Source organism: Teleopsis dalmanni, chromosome 1, assembly GCF_002237135.1.
Source record: "Teleopsis dalmanni isolate 2A chromosome 1, ASM223713v2, whole genome shotgun sequence".
Taxonomy (NCBI): Eukaryota; Metazoa; Arthropoda; class Insecta; order Diptera; family Diopsidae; genus Teleopsis; species Teleopsis dalmanni.
This window is the reverse complement of record NC_051846.1, coordinates 32,359,285-32,380,060: the sequence shown is the minus strand read 5'-3', so window position 1 is coordinate 32,380,060 and position 20,776 is coordinate 32,359,285. Positions and strand designations below refer to the sequence as shown.

Genomic DNA, 20,776 nt, shown 5'->3' with positions numbered 1-20,776 from the left:
ACCACATGATAGGCCGAGTATAGCTCCATATCGTCTTATGGCCCAGTCCCCTGTAAAGACAGATATTAACCTGTATACCTGTGATTTATTTTTGTGTAAGAGTGGCTAACTTGTGTACAGATATCTGTAAAATATTGAATCTTCTAATTTGTTTTCAAATTTTCTTTAAATAGTTTAGAACTGACTAACTTGTGTATATGTTAGATACCTATAGAATAATGATTTCTCAAAATTCTATTTAACTTTTTTAGAAATATTAGAGCATGTAGTGTTGAATAGTTGACTAAATAGTTCTTCAACTGAAGTATAGAAACATAATATTTTGGCAAGACCCGGCGTTATACATCAATATATAGAACATATCGAAAATAATTAACTCAACTTAAAAAGTAACGCTTTGCTTACTCCTTTCGCTGTAAAAATTCCTTCCTTATATAACTATTTTTTAAAATCTTTGTAACACACCGCTGTTTCGGTGATTATTTCTTTATATTAGCTTAATCTATTCCCCAGGAGCATCTGTATGGCTTTTGATAGTAGCCGCTAGTAATCAGATCTAGATATAACGATGATTAGAGTTTAGTAAAATCTAAACTTCAATTTGTATAATTTGGCCATTGTTCAATATTGAGACAACGCTGGATCAGGTTTCTTGTAAAGCTGATTAAAAATATACCTTTCTATATACTATACTTTCTTATGCTATGTGTGTGAAGGATATTATAATTAAAATAAATACGTGGGGTATTCTATCGGTTATAATCATATCATATCAAGTATTATTAATTATTGGTATTATAATCTAATGTGACTAAAAAGATACTGAACCGTTAGACACTTATAATTATATTTAGAAACAAAAAACATCGTCTATTAGACATCTAAAATGTCTATTATAATAAAAAATTACGGATATAGTAAACGGCATTTTATCGAAAAGTAAGATTTGATGAAGTGGTACTGTTTCTCCATATGAAATTATAAACTATGAATATTATTGAATGTGGAGTGACGGCCTTGTGTACCAAGAAAACCCACTTGAGCTTAAATAATGACGCATTGTGGTATATTAAATGTAACTTCTGAAATATATCAGTCATATAGTTTATGCAAATTTTATTATTTTGAACATTTTCGATTACTTGTATGGTAAATAATATAAATAATTTTTTTATAATAAGAATCTTTCTTTTCTAATATTTTTATCAGTATATTTTTTACATAGATAATATTTAAAATTCCATAGAATAACAATAGAATATAATTTAAGATATGCGTTATATATATTATACCGCTTTACGTAATTTAAAAAAATATATAGCGACTTCACACATAAGTGTTATTATTTGGTATAGTATTTATAGACGCTGTTTGGTATATATTGATATATGCTCACATATTTTTTTTATTCGATATATTGACATTAAAATATAGAATTGTTCAAATCATCTGTGGCTATGGACAGATTGAACGTATTAACTGGTATAGTTCAACAATTTTAATATTAAAATAAATACATTGATAGAATATTACTTTCAAGTTTATGAATATATATATAGAATCTGTAAAAGATAAGTGCTGCTAGCTAGCACAAGAATGCATTAATTATAAACTATTCTATACATAAAAATTTCAAATTTTTACGTCTTCAATGAATGATCTTCAATAATGATCTGATCACCGAAGTAAAATATTATGATATTCCAGTTGAAATGTTAATATTTTTAGCTAGCTTTTTATTAAATTGAGAGCTCTTGGTCAAAGTTTAATCTAGAAAGAAAAGTTCCCTATTGTTCTTCAAGTTCCCTATTGTCTTATTTATTGTATAATTTATATACAGCACATTTCTTTTGGAATTTAAGAAGTCAATTTCGCTCTTTACTGACTACGCCTGGATTATCCATGCTAACAAAAATATTGATTTCGTCTTAAATAATTTATAACTTCATATTAAAAAGATGATGAGATCCTTTCGCAGATGGAAAATGAGAGTAAATACTGAAAAAACGAAAGCTATTTTCATTATAAGGCGTGGAAATCAAAAACCAAAAAGAAATATAATCAATAATGCGGAAATAGAGTAGAAAGCTAAGCTTTGACAATTTTGAAAATCAACATGTATGTTTATTATCAAATACTTTAAATACTTTACCAATACTTTAAGTACTTTAGACTCACTTCTATAAAAAAAATTAGCTCACGCTATATCAGCAACAAATTCTTGATCACATCTCACATATTTACATATCTTTGATTGATCTGATCTGACGAATCGGACGAGATATATTTTTTTCCTTTTATATAAATATATATACAGTCTATATATATGGGTCGATTTACAAATCGAACACCTTCTTGACTTCAACATCTCCGATTTAACTTAAATTTTTTCTATAAGCTCCTTCCGTAAAATATGAAGAATCGCATCTCGGGAACCTTTTTTTTTCTCTCCAAAATTGTATATGTAAGTTTGAAAAAAATTTTAAAATTATGAGATATGGACCTATGGGGTTTTGATAATTAGCATTATATCTTTAAACGGTCATATCTCAGGCTCTATAAATGATAGAAACTGAAAATTTATTGCGTTTTAAAATATATACCTATATAAAATATATATTTTATATTTTTTTAGTTTTTTATTTTATTTTTAATTACTCGTATGTTTGCAAGAAAACTTTTCAATTAATTGGACCAAAGAAAATTTCTCATATGCATAAAATACTTGACTACTGGTCTTGGGTATTAATGAATACTAATGCTAATGCATGTAATTGCTTGATAGAATTCCTCTAACTGATAAATATATTTTTTTGACTCCACAATAAAACTAAATAAATCACATTCAAGCTTCACCTTTTTAATACTTGTAGAACATAAGGAATCCTCGAATTATAGTAAAGTCTAGTTTTTGATTTTTTAATATAGTAACTTTTGTTTTTGTTATATATACCTTTTCTTGACTAAGAAAAGGTCCAGAAAAGGTTTCAGTTCTTTCTTAAGTACTTAATAGAGAGTTATTACACATTCCTTAAAGAAAAGAATTACTTACTTTTTTACTGCTGTCCTTCTCTCCTAGTTGAGCATAGGGACACCAAAGAAAAGAATATGCTTCTTTAAAATATGAATGTGAGAGATCGATCTTCCACATTCGTACCTTATTTATTCCGCTGTTTAATATTAAAATTTTTTAAAATTGATTTCTCTTGTCTGATTTATATTTATATAACCATTTAGCATATAATATTAGGTACTATAAAAGATTACAAAAAAAAAATGAAAACAGTAGAAACAGTAGAAAAAAAAACTTGTAGAAAGTTGAAAACGTTTAAAAAAATATGTTCAAAATTCTGAAAAAAGGCGATACCAAATTTAAAGACAAAACTGCTGTTGCCACAAGTGTAGACCGCCTCTTAACTGAACTTATGTTTTTTTCCCATATAAACAGAGTACTCTTACAGCAGAAACATGGGCAATATAATTCATTTGGCCAAAACAGAAAAAGAATACCTGATACCACCTTTGAACTAATCACATAAATCTTTCATTTATGTGCGCCTCTCAATGTGTTCACCAGAACAAAACCAACGACTTCGTATGAAGAAAAGCAGAAAAAAAATTAAAACAAAAAAAATATATTTAGAGAAAAATGTTTTTTAACAAAAAAAAAAAAATCTATTGAAAAAAGAATATTACAAGCCTATTAGTTCCTCTGGTCTATGGTGCAGTCTAACATAAATGATGACTTAATTTATGCGCTGATTACATACAACCGCAACAACAAAAACCAACGACTGGTACAACAAACCTTTCAATTTCACGTATGAATTTTATTAGGAAAGAGGCTACCAAATGTCTTTGCCATGGTTTAACTCTACTTGAGCCTTCGCTAGGCTCACCTAACTTCGGCGCAGGACAATAGATAAAAGGATGTTAAACGACAACATCAGCAACAAGTGCACATGTCAATTTATCGTTGCTGCCGTTGGGTTACGTTGAAGTCGCTCACATTTCATCCATTCCCGTTTCGATTGAGACCTTATCTCTGGCGTTTAGCTGAGCAGCGGTGTTTATCAAATGATAACGTCGACGATTTTGATGACATTTAAAAATTATGGCATGTAAGTGCCTACGATTTTGGTGGCAATCGATTGTTATGTTATGTGAGTTTCGGGAATGGAATGCGTATCTTAGTAGATCGATTAAAATAAATTTGGATATTTATTTTGATGTTTTGGATGAATTTTGTGAAATGCTGCTTATGTGTGATTGTGGGTTAAGTGAACATATAAACGCCAATGAAGATAAGATTATTTGAGTGACCATTTACGCATAAATTACATCTTAAGGAATGTATTTCTATCTGATAAATACTGTCAATTTAAGTAAAACTAAATTATTTTTTAAATTTTTAAGATTGTATAGTGTGTATACCTTTGATAAACAGTTTCTGAAAATAAATCCATTCTTATATAAATAGAAATACTTTTCATATAAATATTCTAAAATTACAAGCAAGAAGGTTCCATAAACGTAATTGGCAGATGAAACTGCCTTTCCCTATAATCTCATGCAAGTTAGACACGTATAAAACTTTCTTTCACCAAAATTTCATAAAAAGAGGGTTCCATGAACATATGTAAATAGGCTGGTATGGCTTCTTTTCGCTATAATTTGACATACTTTAACAATATTAAACTGTAGTAATACCTAATACATGACCTCAGTATAATCAAACATATAAACGAGGGCGAGGTAACATATGGGGTTGTGCCAACCTTCCTATAAAAGTGTGGTCAGTATAAAATTTATTAATAAAGAGTGCCCCTGCATCTTAAGTGTGATAGATCGTTATTGAAGGGATATATCGTATGAATACTTATCAGTTTTTCGAGTCACTGGTATATGAGGTTTCACTAAGCTCTGAGAAATTACATATTTCAAAACCTCATATTGTCGATGTTATGTATTAGACGAGAGCGAGGTAATATATGGGGTTGTGCCAACCTTTCTATAAAAGTGTGGTAAGTATAAAAATTATTAATAAAGAGTGTCCCTGCGTCTTAAGTGTGATAGATCGATGTTGAAGGGATAGAACGTATCAATACTGTTATGCGAATATATTAGTTTTTCGAGTCACTGGTATATGAGGTTTCACTAAGCTCTGAGAAAGTACATATTTCAAAACCCTATATTGTCGATGTTATGGAAACTTAAAGGTTATTATTTTTATTTTCTTCATTTAACTTAACAATAGTTTTGATAAATGAAGGAATCAGTTCTGTATTACTTCATTGACATATATTGGACGCTAAGTATAAAATAGCTGTTAAATTATATAGATCTAATGGGATACTGTTATATATCAAAGTTTTTTCGAACAATGTGGTTATAAAATGGAAAATTGTCGCTAATTATGAAAAGTGGAAGAAATTTTACACACTGCAATCAACCGTCTATCAAAACTATATAATACATATAGATTATTTTTATGTTATTTTAAATTCTTAAAGCAAATTTTGAGTAATAGAAAAATACTAATATGACTCTTAAAAATTGTGTTAAACTTTTATGTTAAAAATTTGAAATAATAAATGAAGATTTCTTCATTACTGAAATAAAATCTTCTTTAATTAGGTCAAATCTCATTTGTCTACACTTCAGATTTTAATCTGAAATGTTAATTTTCAAAAATTGTTTGGAAAAAATGTTTTCTTAAAAAAGCGTGTGATTGACTTAATTACATGGATTCTAGACCTCTACAGGTGGTAAATTAGTTTCAAGTGCCTGATTGGAGGCAATGTGCCACAAAAATTATGACATAAATCAACAGAACATGAAATTAGGTAACCGGAAGACGTCCATTTATCAAAATTTATCAAAATATTAAGTATTTAAGTAAAAAAATAAATAATAAAAAATAATTATGTTGTTTTTTATTGGAATTGCATGAAGCCATTGAATAAATTAAATAAATAAATAAACAAAAAAAAAAAACAAAAATAATCAAGCAACTTTGGCTATGCCAAAGTTTCAAAACTCATCACATCCACAGATTTGATAAAAATCAATCATTTATTATTATAATGAATATTAAGACTATATATAAAATTTGTTATTTTAATTTCAAAATACAGTTCAGATGCATATGAATGAATAACGAATTCATATAATTTCTTATAAGCATTCGTTGGTATGATTTCCAAACATTCACTATTCCAGGTCTCAACTCGTTCAAAAACTAAGGAACTTACTTGCTTAATTAGCCATATCGGCTTTCGGTGAGACACATTACATAAGTGTCTCTGCGGCGTACGCTCCATCTCCAGTCTCCATCGTGCATCAGATTCGGTAAGTGCTATATAAACTTGATCACTCCACTGGAGACACGGTTTACCTATATGCGATCTTTCACTAACTATTGCTTCAAACACTTCACTTCAAACACTTTCTTCACTATATCGTTAAACACCTATATCGTTATCCATTTTCACGACTAAGGCACTAATTTGTCTAATATAAGAAATACATCTATAACATCTACATATATATCTACAAATATCTACAACGCAATTTTTGGTAATATTAATGAAAAATATCTAAGTATCCGTAGCTTCCGAGTTTAGAAAATTTTTCTCTATCAGTGAAGATGACAGTCTGTAATAGTCTATAACAGCTTATTTCCTCTTCCGAGTCCTTGTATTCGGAATTTTTGTGAAGTCTTGTCCATTTCGAAATTCGAAAGAGAAAGAAAGAGAATTTTTCAAGTCCAGTTTTAACTCTCTGAACAATTTCTGCTAATATAACCATGTAAATTTCCTCAACAGAGTTTTTGTTTTGGGACTTTTGATGAAATCTTATTCATTTCGGAACTCAAAAGATCTCATTATGATTTTGATTTTGATTATTCGTTATAGGTATTTGTTCTCCATTGCGATACGCTTCTTGGTTAATTCAAGTCTTATTTTTCCGAAAACTAATATTCCGAAGATAAAGTGTTGTTCTTATTATAATCACATGTTTAAACATTATCGGTTGCGTTATAATATCTTATCGCTTGAGTTAAAAAGGACTTACTCATATTGAGATCTTCAAGGGCTTAATAGCTATTTCTAGTTTTCCTTTTACATATAACTTCACCACACTTTAGTTCCATAAGGAATAAAATTTTTTTTCAATAACTTATTTATTCTTTATTCAATTATGACGATATGAACTATTTTCTTATGGCGATTTAGATTTACTCTCGAATTCAGATTGGTAAAATCAAACGTTTTTAAAGTAATCTAACATTTTAGTAGTTGTGTTAGTGGGCATTTATATTTTTTTTATAAATATATATGTATGTCGAATTAAATCACACTTTACCTGTCAGATAAAACCTGTCATATAAAACAGTTGTTAATTTCAGGGCAACCTTACTGCTTTGGCATAATATCTAGAGTGTTATAAATTAATCTTAAGTGTTATACATTTCACTCGAGATTTATCTATCGAAAATGAAAATTGCACTAAAAGTGAATCTCGATTCAAAAAGTTACTCCAGCGTTAATAGATACTATATTTTTCATACAGTTTTTTGAAAATTGTGTTGTTGTAATTCACTACTATTCACAAATCCTCTAGAGTAACATTTTCCTTAAAAAACTGAGACGTGAATACGGTTCTTTTGTAAGAAAGAATATCAGCTGTCTTTTAATGAAATATCAATTCAGTGTTGCCACACATTTAATATCAATAACAGTTTGAAGCTGGTTGCAGTTCAATTGGGTCACTATATTGGGGCAAACAGTATTTAAATTAAATATCTTCTATAACTTTCCGTTAAAATGATTGAAAATATGATCAGAAACACGAACGTGATTGAAATTAAATATCATCGATAGGCATAAAGTATATTGAAAGCAGTTCATTTAATCCTTCAAGCTCTTCTGTAACTGAGATAATCATTTCTAAGCACATATACGGCATAATTTATATGCAATCAAGTCAAAGGAAAGTTGCTCGCTCAAAGAAAACTAATATAAGGCATTTGAAAGAGTGCTTAAAAAGATATTCAATCCCAAACTAAAACTGCATCCAATGCAATTTGATTTTAATCCCTTAAAGCAGATACTTTGACGTATTTATCTCACCGAAGCACACAAGTGAACGAAACGATTTTTTTGAATGGAAAACCTGAAAAAAGAAACACTGGTCTACATAGACGACAGACACTCAACGTAAAGCGTAAGTAGGGAAGTGAAAATGGAACTTGAAGTATGAAGAATGTGTGATTATTGGGAAGAGGCGGCAGTAATGAGAGACACTTTAAAAATGTTTAAGATAAGCTGGAAAAAGTGTTTAACCCATTCACGGAAATGGTAAAGGTGCCATCTCGCTCTACTTTACAAAAAGAAGAAGAAAACTAAAAATAAAGAAAAATAAAAAGAAGCAAGCCAAAGTGCGAGAAAAGGTTTTTAAGAAATTTGTGTTAAAAGTAATGAAATGCAAACCAAAGCAAAGCAAAGTAAACAAGAAAAAATGGTGTTTATGTGCAAGTAAAATAGAATTGACACTCAAGTGAATGAGTAGGTGGGTGGAGTTGCATGGGCGTGCAATTTAAATTGTTAAAGTGTGGCAATAGTTCTACAAAAAATATACAGGTTGTTTAAATTTTAGTAAAAAAATAAAAATAAACACATAAAATATATAAAAAAGATAAAATAAATAAAATAAATTAAAATAAAATAAAATAAAATAAAAAAAAGGAAAATAAAATTAAATTAAATTAGATGAAATAAAATTAAATAAAATAAAATAAAATAAAATTAAATTAATTTAAATTAAATTAAATTAAATAAAATAAAATAAAACAAAACAAAATAAAATAAAATAAAATAAAATAAAATAAAATAAAATAAGATAAGATAAAATAAAATAAAATAAAATAAAATAAAATAAATAAAATAAAATAAAATAAAATAAAATAAAATAAAATAAAATAAATAAAATAAAATAAAATAAAATAAAATAAAATAAAATAAAATAAATAAATAAAATAATAAAATAAAATAAATAAAATAAAATTAAATAAAACAAAACAAATAAAATTAAAGAAAATAAAATTAAATAAAACAAAAATAAAATAAAAAATAAATAAATTAAAATAAAATAAAACAAAAGAAAATAAAATAAAATAAAATAATATCCAATAATGTAAAATAAAATAAATTATAAAATTAAATAGAATACGAAACTAAAATCAAATACATTATAAAATAAAATAAATTGTAAGTTTTCGAAAAGTAGTGAACTACAACAACAAAAATTATTTTTTATATTATTTAAATTAATTGAATGGTTGACCATACAGCTGTTTCGAGTATTGCCAACAACCCATCATCTGTGGTCTTGCAAATAATTCTTGTATTTAATTATTCGTAAATAACTTTTTTGGAACTGCAAGTACCAGAAATTGAACTCGTGCCCTGCAAAATTTGAAGCTCAGAGTCAGTGCTCCTTAACTAATTGACAACGGCTTTGGGTCAGTTTTCTTTGCTATTCGAAAGCCTCTAAAATTTATTAATATAAAATTTGTTCTGAGACTGCAGTTTTAAATTGTGTGCATGATTTAAAATATTTTTTTTCTTAGTTTATTTTTTGTATTATAAATCAAGTAAAAGTTTTCCAAAATGTACAAATAATTTTTTTAAAGAATTTCTATTTAACATTCCGCGTACTTAAACTAACGTGCTCATTTACGCACTGTTAACTGAATTCTATTTTTTTATTGTTTTATCAAAGTATATCCACAAGTGCGTTTGGAATTGAAATGTATCTATACTGTTCAGACTCCATTGTTTAAAAATAAACAAAACAGAAATAAAACCAAAAAGAAAAAAAAACAAACAAAAACGAAACTAAACCAACACCATGCATCTCACTCGTTTTAACCTATAAGAGCTCTCATAATTGGCACGCGCCTGCGCACTCACACCATTAAAACATTAAAAATGAAGAGCCACTGTGTGTGCTTTGAGCAACTGAGCGCAAAAGAGCAACAACATTGTTTGTTTTTGATAAATAAACAAAAACAAACAATATACAAAAACAAAAAATGTTTTAATAAAATTGCAAAAGCAAAAGCAGCAATACTCAGAAGCACTCAATATGGGGGAAATAAACTCGTTTACCTTAACCAACACATACGCATAAATAACAACTTTTCCAAACATTTTTGAGTTAAATGTATTTGTAGGCGTTGACAAAGCACGCAGTCATGGCAACCAATCGTCATACCCCAAAATGCTTACACATACAGGGTCACAATCAATAGTCAACATATTTTCTTATTAGAATGGAAATGAGCGATTGTGCAAAGTGGTTGCTGTCGACTGAATGGTGTGCCTTTACTACAGCTGCACACGGTAAACTTGTATAACAAGCTGTGCGACAGTGGAGTGCTGTGTATGCGCTGAATGAGTGGAAATATACATTGCCGTCGTTGAAATTTATTCGTTGCCTTTAATGTGTGTTTATATTACAAACTTTGTTTGGTTGTTTTTTTTTGTTTTGTTTTTGTTTAACATAAATTTTTTTCATACTATATTGATACTGTTTTTGTTGTTAATGGTTTATATTTACATTTTTTCTGTTTGAAATTTATACAATTCGTTTTGTTGTTGGTGTTGCTGTTGTTGTTGGTGTTGGTGTTCTTTGCTGCGACAATAGTATTCGTAGCCGTAGTGGCAATAGTAGTGGTGGTGGTAGTCTTGTTGCTTTTGACTTTGTAAGAATCTTGCCTTTCAATGTGCGATTCAACTGCGTGTCGTTAGTTTAACGTGCGGTCTTGTGGTGGTAACGTCGTGTGCAGTTCGTACGGACGTTATACGGTTTGCGTTTTAGCACATTGTATTCCTTTCAAAGGGAAAAGTAGCATTTTTACGTAAATTATCAGCAAAGCATTTAGTTGATACGGCGGCTTATCAGTTTTATAAGTGGAAATTTTTTGATAAGATTTTTTTTTATGAAGTGAAAAAAATAAAACAACAACAAAATACGAATACAGTGATTTTTAAAATAAATTTTTAAGAAATATAAATAATACACAAAAAAAATGAATTACTCAAACTGTGTTGTTATGTGTCCTTAAAGAAAAACAACAACCCAAAGCCTACTTTAAAAAGATTTTTTAAATTCAAATAAATAATTTATATTAATATATCTATGTCAACTTGAAGGAAACTTGCCAGTTGTGCTTGTGTATGTGTGTTCATCTCACACACTCAAACTTATCAAAGGATATTTTAAAAATTTTTGATCTTTCACACGTTGGATTAAAAACCGCCAAAATTGTGGAGGCACTTAAAATGAAGGTAAGTCGCGACCTATTTTTCGTGATTGATAAGCGTTTTTAACGCGATTGCCGACGGCGTTTATGAGTTTCAAGCAAATCGCTGCTTAAAATCTGGGCTTTTACTGTCACATAAAAATTTTAGATGTTGAACTAAATTAAATTGTCACTTCAGTGTTGTAAAAAATGTATTAACTATTTTATTGTATTTTTGCTTGATTTCTAGAATAAAGAAATTTATAGATTCGTAAAAAGACAAAAATATTTTGTGAAGTTTAAAAATTTGGTGAATTTTAATGCTTTCACAAAAATCTGGCAACATTTTATATAGGGACCTTAGGTTTTAAATAATTTTATTAAGCTTTCCAAAGTATGAATTCAATGTTAAAGATATTATTGATGAGGAATAGTATACTGAGGTATTGCTTATTGGTTAGAATAAATTTCTATTGTAAAATATTATGTACAAGTCTATAAAATTATATCAGAAAAAAGTGGGTTGAATAAAGTAATGTTAAAACCTTGTACGAGTTCGAGTAAATTGATGGTAAATTCAGGGAAATAGTAAATTATGTCAGTATGGCAACGAACATTTGTACTTACCAGAATTACGAGTAGGGTAAATTAGGTAAATTATCTATTACTATTGTGAACATTTTATAAGATGTTTAATAAATAAATAAATAAATTTAAAAACTTTTAACAGAAAAATAATAAATAAGTGTAAATAAGTGCAGTGCAAAAAATCCCTAGGAAATTTCAATTTACTTTACCTTAATTTATTTGAACTCGCACACGTCCTTTAAGAGACTTTAAAACTCTACAATCAAATCTATCTATAATTTTTTATCCAATGCTCCGGTATTCGCACGCAGATTCTTAAGTTTTAGTGACCATACAATTGCATCGATATATGATAGCTTATTGAGAAAGATCTTTGGATCAAGATTATATCCACAAGGGATATCAAGGGATATTTTTATTGGTTTATAAACTAGTTAGCTGTTCGCTATTTAAAGAACCCATTTTAAAAGAGATAAAGTATAGCAAAGGGATACCATAAAAGTTTTTCAAATACTTTTAGCTATATAATAATAATAAAAATAATAATCAATTCAACAATAGAAAAAACTCAATACATAACAGTAGTTAACGACACATATAGGCACAAATTGTCTAAATAGTTAAAAGACTTAAAATTTCTTAAAAAATATAGCACACATCTATTGCAAAAAATTGCAATCGTCATTAAATTGCAATTTAAATATTTAATTTAAAGTAAATCCATAGTAACTTAGATAGATCCCAATAACTTCTCAAGGAAAACGATCTCAGCTAAGTTCCCAGGGGGCTCGTTGTTTTATCACGCATAAGTTTTAAGGCAATAGCGTCTACAACTATATTACAGATCTATTGAAGATCTAATTGTAATTTAAAACAATTAACACATTTAAGTATAATTATGGCTTATTAGCATAGATATATGCTGGCATGGAAGTTGAACTTAGTTGTACTCTCATTGTCTCGTTCTGATACCACCAGGAAGTTTAAAGCAATAGCCTATTCTATTATATTACTGATCTGTTGGAGAAAATTTTAGTTTTATGCAAATCAAGACAAGGTTTAGTATCTTAGAAAGTTACGAGTATCTGCTGGTCCTGTCTTGGAAAGCGAACTCAGTTAAGTCCACAATAGGATCAAAAAAATTCTGATACCACAAACAAGTATTAAAGCTTCTGGTAAACATAAATCTTACAAGGCATTGGGATTTGTCATTTTAAAGATGCAACAATAATCTGTAAGGTTCATATTCGGAATGCCGGACAGAAACTTAAGGAAGTATATGTATATTGATTCTTACGATCTGCAACTTCAATAGTTCCCAGTTGAAAATTAACATCCTTAATTTTCCAATTAAATTAAATTTTATTGTATTTATTTATTTATTGTATTTATATAAAGACATTTATTTATTTAAATTTTTTTAAATTTTATTATTTTAAAGTTGCTGTCTACGTCCTTTAGTTGTTGACCATATCATATAGCAATATGTTGATATATAGAATGAAGCCTATATTCCGGTTCCCTATTCAAGTTGTTGTCTACGCCCTTTAGTTGTTGATTGTATTAAAATATCTATTGTTGAAATATAGAACGGAACCCTAACTATAGTTTGCAGTGATTTTGATGGATAACTTTGAAGATTTGCAATATTAAAATTGTGTGCAGTTATAATTATATACTATATATCCACATCGGTTTTTATTGTATTGTATTGGGCTTATTGGTCAATTACATTCAACAATTGTTACAAACAAAAATAAACAAAAACAACTTTAATTATTTTAAACTAATTTTTATTTAAATCAATATTTCGACTTCAATCTAATGTTGTCATCAAGATCAAAAATTATATAAAATATTAAATATTTAAATATTTTATTTATTTTAAAGGCTGCCAAAAAAAACTAATCCATATAAATAATTGGGGTTAATGTCAATATATATTAAATTGTTGGATGATAATTGAAAGCACTTTAGTTTGATTAAGTTTTTCAGAGAAATTTAATTTCAAATATAATTGAATTATATATTATTTATTTAAATTTGAATTTAATAAATTTAATTCAAATCATTTAGCTTAGGTTAGGCTAGATTATACCGGCGATCCTAAGTTATCCACTTATAACCCCATTGTGTTACCACAAAATTAAAAAACTCAAGGGTTAGAACCATTCAGAACCATTGGCAAAGTATATAAAAGTTATTTAATTGAGCTTAAAATTTATATTGTATTTATATTAAATTTAATATTTTTAATAAATTTTGTTCAATTGCATTAAATTTCTCAAAAATCCATAAATTTATTTTAAGATAAATTTTAATAAATAAAATAAATAGATCATAAGTCGTAGCTACTTTGTCACATAGTAGCCCACATAATATGAAATGGCTTCATAATGATTTCGAACTTAGAGTAAATATAATTAAAAATTTAATAATAATAAGTTATAAATTATGATATTAGTGGCTTTAATTAATTTTTAATATACATTGGTATGATTTATTATATAAACCTAAACCTAAATTAAATTAAAAAACTAATAAATGCCATAAAATCAATGCGATCGAAACACAATGGAAATTTTTGAATAAAAACAAATTTAAAATTATTATATTAAACTATTTTATATATTAATCGAAGAAACATTATATATATTTAGTATGTATATGAACTTTTAATAACCTTTTAAATAATCAATGTGTTGTTTGTTATTGATGGCGGTAATAAAAAAATCGTTTGTCCAGAAAGTAAATGACCACTAAAAAGTTATTAGTCGACTTAGCTTTTGTGTGAAAATATCAATATTAACTATATAAAAATATAAAAATAAAATTATATAAAAAAAAATACTGAAATACAATAAAAAAATCTTTAAGACGTTTTAAAGAAGACATTTTTATGAACAAATTTAATATTTAAATTTGAATCGTAAAATTTTCAAAATCGCTTGACAATTCCTTTCAATTCGCAAATATTGATAAGATTCGGCAAACTCGTCTCTGAAGACACCATTCCACTTCTTCCATTTTATCACGGATTAAATATCTAATATAATACAGACTTGTGTTATTGATTATGTTATTGGTTTTGTTATAGTTTTTTGACTCTATTAGAGATAGAGATAAAGGTTGATGTTTCTATTATGAATTTAATAACCATAAGCCATAAAATTGGTAAGCCATAAGCTATAAGCCGTAAGCCATAGGGCAGGTGAATTTTATGAAGATTATGACATTTTCTCTGATATAGATCTTTATAACTATTGTAAATTTCATGTTAAAATGTATTAAATGTCTCTTCTAATTTAATTGCAGTTTTAATGAATATATAAAAAATTGTTACATTTAAAATTTTAATGAGTTTTTTGACGTAAATTTTATTTAAATACAATTCAAAGGCAACTCTTAAGGAGTTTTCGTGTTTTTCTTTCAGTTGAACTGAGTTGGTGAATATTATTTGGTTGTCCTAAATACTTAGGTTGTGATAAAAAAAGTTATAAAATAAAAACATGTTGAATAGTTAGGAAATATGTTGGTAAAAAATTGATGGGAAAGATTATGGTAGAACGTATTTTTTTTTATTTTATTCAAAAGTATAGAGTTAAATTTGTCTTACTGTACAATTCAGTTACAGATATATTGAAGAGATGGGAATTATTATAAAGTGTTCAAGTTTAATTGATTAATTTCATTTACATTCATTTAAGAATCTATATTTTCAAAACCTTTATATTTATAAATTGTATATGTAGTTACAGAATAATTAACATATTTCGATAGTATTTTGTTTTTTTGTCCGAAGAGGAGGTTAAAAATCCCTAACGCATCGTCACTAAATCGTAACAAAAGTGGTGTGCCTGATTTGCATGGACTAAAAACAATTCCCCTCGTATGCGAGACCGATATTTCGATTGTATGGAGCATTATAATGTATTTAAATATGTCAATATATACGAGATTCACTCACTTCCTAATCATGAGTTCCTAATTATATCGTAATAACATTTTTCACTGTTAATATTAAAACAAAAAACCTATTGATTAATTTAATGAAGAGTTTTTCTATATCTACGGTTTTACTTACTGTAATCGCATTTGTACTTATGTTCTAGAGATAGAATGCTACTACTATTTTTTCTATTTTTTCAAGCGAAATTTATAATCTGTCCTATATTATAAAGAGACATTAACGCAAGCCTTATGTTCAATATAGTAAGCCTGCCTCTTAGCACTACGATATCGGGAAACCTCTCAATACCACCTGTAAATTCTCTATTTCTATTGAGCTCTGTAAATAAAATTTTAACTACATGTGTTTAAGGAATTAACCTTACGTCAGTCTTAGGTTCTGAGAAAGTAGTGTACATTTGTTACCAAAATTAGTGGGTAGCTCGATACAAAGAACAAACCTAAATGAAATGGTACATGATGGAAGAAAAATTCTTTTTAAAAAATGGGCCCAAAATTATAAGGTAGTGGTGTTTGAAGAGCAAAAAATTATTTAAAAAAAAAATTTTGTATAGTCTATAGATAATACATTACAAAAGTTGTGTCAAAAAATGTATTTTCTAGGCACAATCCTCACGTTGGCACAATCTTGGTTGGGCTAATGTTACTGGATTTGTTGTTTTTTTTCTCTAATTGATTCTATCAATCCATCTTTTACTTGATAATTCTAACCTTCGGTTAACTGGTATGTTTGTTATAAAAATTTTACTCTGTGGTTTGTTTTTCAGACCAAATTTCATTGAATATATTCTTCATTGAAACATTTGTTATTGACATAGTAGTCATAAAATTGAATGAATTTAATTTAACGTAAGTGGTAGTTGACTCTAATTATCCATATTTTACATGATCGCCCTTCTCTTCTGTTCTCTGATAAGTTCTTGGTGAAAATCTTGGTTTATATTCCAAACCAAACTTTATTGTCATATATTTTATTAAGGGATATAATATTGACTAGAAACCATATTTTCCATAAGTTCTTGTTGACTCCATTTAACCATCTTTCGCACCATCACCCTTCTCGTCTGCTCTCTGATAAGTTGTTGGCTTAAAATCTTACTCTGTTCTTTGTTTTTCAAATCAAATCTTATAAACGAATAGATCTAATCTGTTGTCTATTTTCCGTAAGTTCTTGTTGACTCCATTTATCCATCTTTCGCATCATCATCCTTATTTTCTGTTCCTGATAACTTGTTGGTAAAAATATTCAGCAAGTCATTACAATACATTAAATGCAATACATTAAATCATTAAAGGATTTGATTTTGACATAACTGCCATAAAATCTAATTGATCTCATATAATATATGTTCATATTTTTACTGAGATCCTTTTAGCTAGGAGTTCAGTAAACAAGGATTTTCTGTACAAATTTAATAAAATTGTTTTTCATTGAAACATAAGAATATGTATAATTTAGTCCAGTTTGTAATCTAAATATTTTAAAATTCCGAAAAATTGTATTTCATTGAATAATAAAAATATCTATAAATCAGTCAGTTCAGTTATTATTTTACATTTTCAGTGCTTGATTTAGTTATTTTAGTTGATAATGTTGAGCATATATTTAAAGCAGATTAATTTGTAGTGGCTATAAAAATGATATTACAAATTATTTCAAACAAAAAAAAAAATTTGACATCTATCCATTGAAAAAATATTACTAAAATATACCATATAACTTATATATGCAGAAGACTAGTTGATAATAATGAGAATTTTTTTAAAAGCAGATCAATTTGTATTGTCCATAAAAATAAAATTATAAATTATTTAAAAAAAAATTGAGTTTGACATCTGTCAATCGGACAATATATATTATTACTTGAAAATACTCTCAAGAACATTATTGTTCTCACTATAATTTATACACGCAGAAGACTATAGGTCAACTGAACTGCACTCAAATAGATAAAAATAAAAAAATATTTGTTGAAACTATGTTTTAATTTTTAAAATATTTTTTTTTTTATTTATATTTTAGTGATTTAAGTTATTTTTAAATATTTTTTTTTAAATATTTTTTTTTTAAATATTTACTTCGAAAATACTAACATTTGAATTGAAAACGAGTATTTTTTCAATTTGTTTTTGTTGTACTGCAGATTCATAAGTCACTTCACTACTGTGATGACCTGTTGACTTGATTTGTTATAAATAAAGATTACATTTCTTTTTATTACTACACAAAAAATAAAAAATAAAAAATAAAAAATAAAAAAATAAAAATAAAAATACAAAATGTAATATGAAATTTATAAGACACACTATCAACTCAACATGTTTCAATTTTGAATCATGTGTTGAATATATAAAATATCAAAATTTATTAACTGATATGCGCGTTGCGAGCAAATAAAAGAATTTGTTTTTAAAAATGTTTTCCCGCTGCGCCGACATTGAAGCGTACAGCGTCTACAACGCGCCTGGAACAAGAGCAGTAAAACAGCGGAGCAACGAGCAACGGAGCAGCAGAGTGAAGCTGTTGTGTGCTATCAATGCAACGACACTAGGAAACGTGCAAACTGAACTAAGCCCGTACTACCAAGTCCCAAGTCAAGGAAACCACCACCTAAACCAAACTGAGCCATGCCAAGTCAAACTGCCAAGTCAAGTTGAGTAGAGGCAGTGAACCTGCGTAGTCATCGCCATCAATGCTTGTAACTGTTCTGTGTGATGTTCGCTGTTAAAGTTAAAAAGTTGACTCTGATGCTGAAGTTTTAGGTATGGATTGTTGGTCGGATGGATAGATGGTTGGATGGTTTGGATAGATGGATAAGCGAGCCAAATATGCCAGTTGGAGCGATCTAATGTAATCAAAACGATGAGTTGTGAAAGGCTCATTGACAGGCAGTTCACACAGCCGAACAAAGCTTTAACTTATGCGCTGCTGGAGATTGGTGATGTGTGTAGTGCTGTTATCCCCCACACACGTGAAATAAACTTCACTTTATGTCGTATATAAATAAAAAATAATTTTTTTTATATTTTTTTTGTGATTTCTGATATATGAAATTTTTATGGTTACATATAAAAATGCCTCTCCACAACGGTTTCGATTTTGTTTATTATTTATTAAAATATCATTATGTAGCGCATTGTAAGTTAATACCAAATATTTTGTTGTTCTTTTTTTTTTTTTAATGGGTATTTTATCAAAAGTGATAAAGCGCTTTTTAAGTAACGCCAATTTCATTCAAAAATTTTAATAAGACCACATTAAAAAATATTAAAAATAAAAATTTACAAATTTCCTTTTCGGTTTTTACATGAGAACTCTTTGAGGCCTCATAGCTGGGCAACAGCGCTGCCACAATGCCACAGTGCCACACAGCCATTGAGCCATTCAGCCACACATCCGAAGAATCGAAGAATTGAATTGAAGACCGAAATTTGTATAGATTTCGTGCGTTTAATCGATTTTCTTGTTCGATGATATTTTTGCTTAAATAACGCGATGTCCCGCTGCGCCATTTTTTTGGAATATTTTTTTTTGGGAAATATTTTTTAATCTTTTTTTAAGCACTTCAATTTGTTATTGAGTCAGTTTTGCCACCCACAACATTTCATTCCATACACGCATCAATATTTCTCTTGATATGTGCACAAAAGTTGGCTTTAGTGTGGCATGACTTTTGTAATTTTTCTGAAATATCCAAAAAAAAAAAACTTAAATTTTTAATTTATTTTAATTTTTTTTTCGATTTTTTCTGACTTTTTTTAGTTTTTGTGTGTAAGATTTATGTTGGCATCTTTTGTACTTTTTGAAATATTTCATTACCATAACAAATTAGAAGAGGTGCTGACATTTTATTTGGTACCGAAAAAGGTAGACCAAACAATAAATAAAGGTATTTAGTGGATTTTTAATTTCATTATTAAAAAGTTTTTATTTAGCATAAATAAAATTATTATTGTATGCAGTTTAGTTAAAATCAAGGTTCAGAGCTGTCAAGGTAGGGATTTTTAGTTAGATTTGGGTTCAGTTTGGCATAATGTTGATATTGAATTATTTGGAAATATTGTAATAATTATTACATATACGTATAATACATATACTTATACATATATAAATCTATAATTCTTATTTCAGCACAGATAATATATACACAGTGAAAGTTATGTTTAATGGATGCTTTCATTAACGGATATCTTTTTTAAATGGAGCAATGTCGCTTAGCCACGTTTTTTTTTGTTTGTTCAGACCAAGTACATTCTTTTAAATGAATAGTTTTCATAACCGAAGAGAATTATTATTATTATGATTATTATTATATAATAGGCTATGAATGTACCACGACATCAAATATGTGCCTAAAAGCCCAACTAAAACAATTTTAGACTATTTATAAATCTCGAAGTTGAGAATTTCTTTTTACGTCGGTGTCCAGTTTAATTCACTGTGTTATGTACAGTGTATATATAGAATATTCCCTAACTCTCTAACTCCCTATTCTCTAAGCAATCAAACAGCAAGGATCATTCCTGGGTTTATGAGACGAAAAATATCGCATAGAATACATATATTTATATATATTATACTTAAATATATTCTGTATATAATACATATACTTATATATATTATGCTTAAATATAACTCTGCCTAATGGACGCTTTCCTTAACGGACATCTCTTATAAACGGTGCATGTCGCTTGTCTATAGTTATTATTTTTCGTAAAAAGTACTTTATTTTTAAGGGATAATATCTGTAACCAAAGAGAGTTGCTGATCCCGTCGTTGTCCAATATAATTTGCCTTTAACTTTGTTGTGTTCGGTATATATACAGAATATTCTCTAACTAAAAAGAGTATCGAATCATAGTTTGATTTTTGAAACCCAAAATATCGAATACAAAAGTGGGACATAT

At 27.8% G+C, this 20,776-nt stretch overlaps 1 protein-coding gene across 2 annotated transcripts in view; it reads left to right on the top strand.

Annotated features, from left to right (window-relative positions):
- Positions 1-11,136: 11,136 nt before the first annotated feature.
- Positions 11,137-20,776, top strand: part of LOC119672767 (LIM/homeobox protein Awh) — a 75,866-nt gene continuing 66,226 nt past the window's right edge. For both annotated transcript variants that reach the window (XM_038083895.1, XM_038083894.1), the window contains exon 1: positions 11,137-11,357. In XM_038083895.1, the coding sequence (XP_037939823.1) occupies positions 11,247-11,357 (111 nt within the window). In that variant the 5' untranslated portion in view covers positions 11,137-11,246. The remainder of the gene's footprint in view (positions 11,358-20,776) is intronic.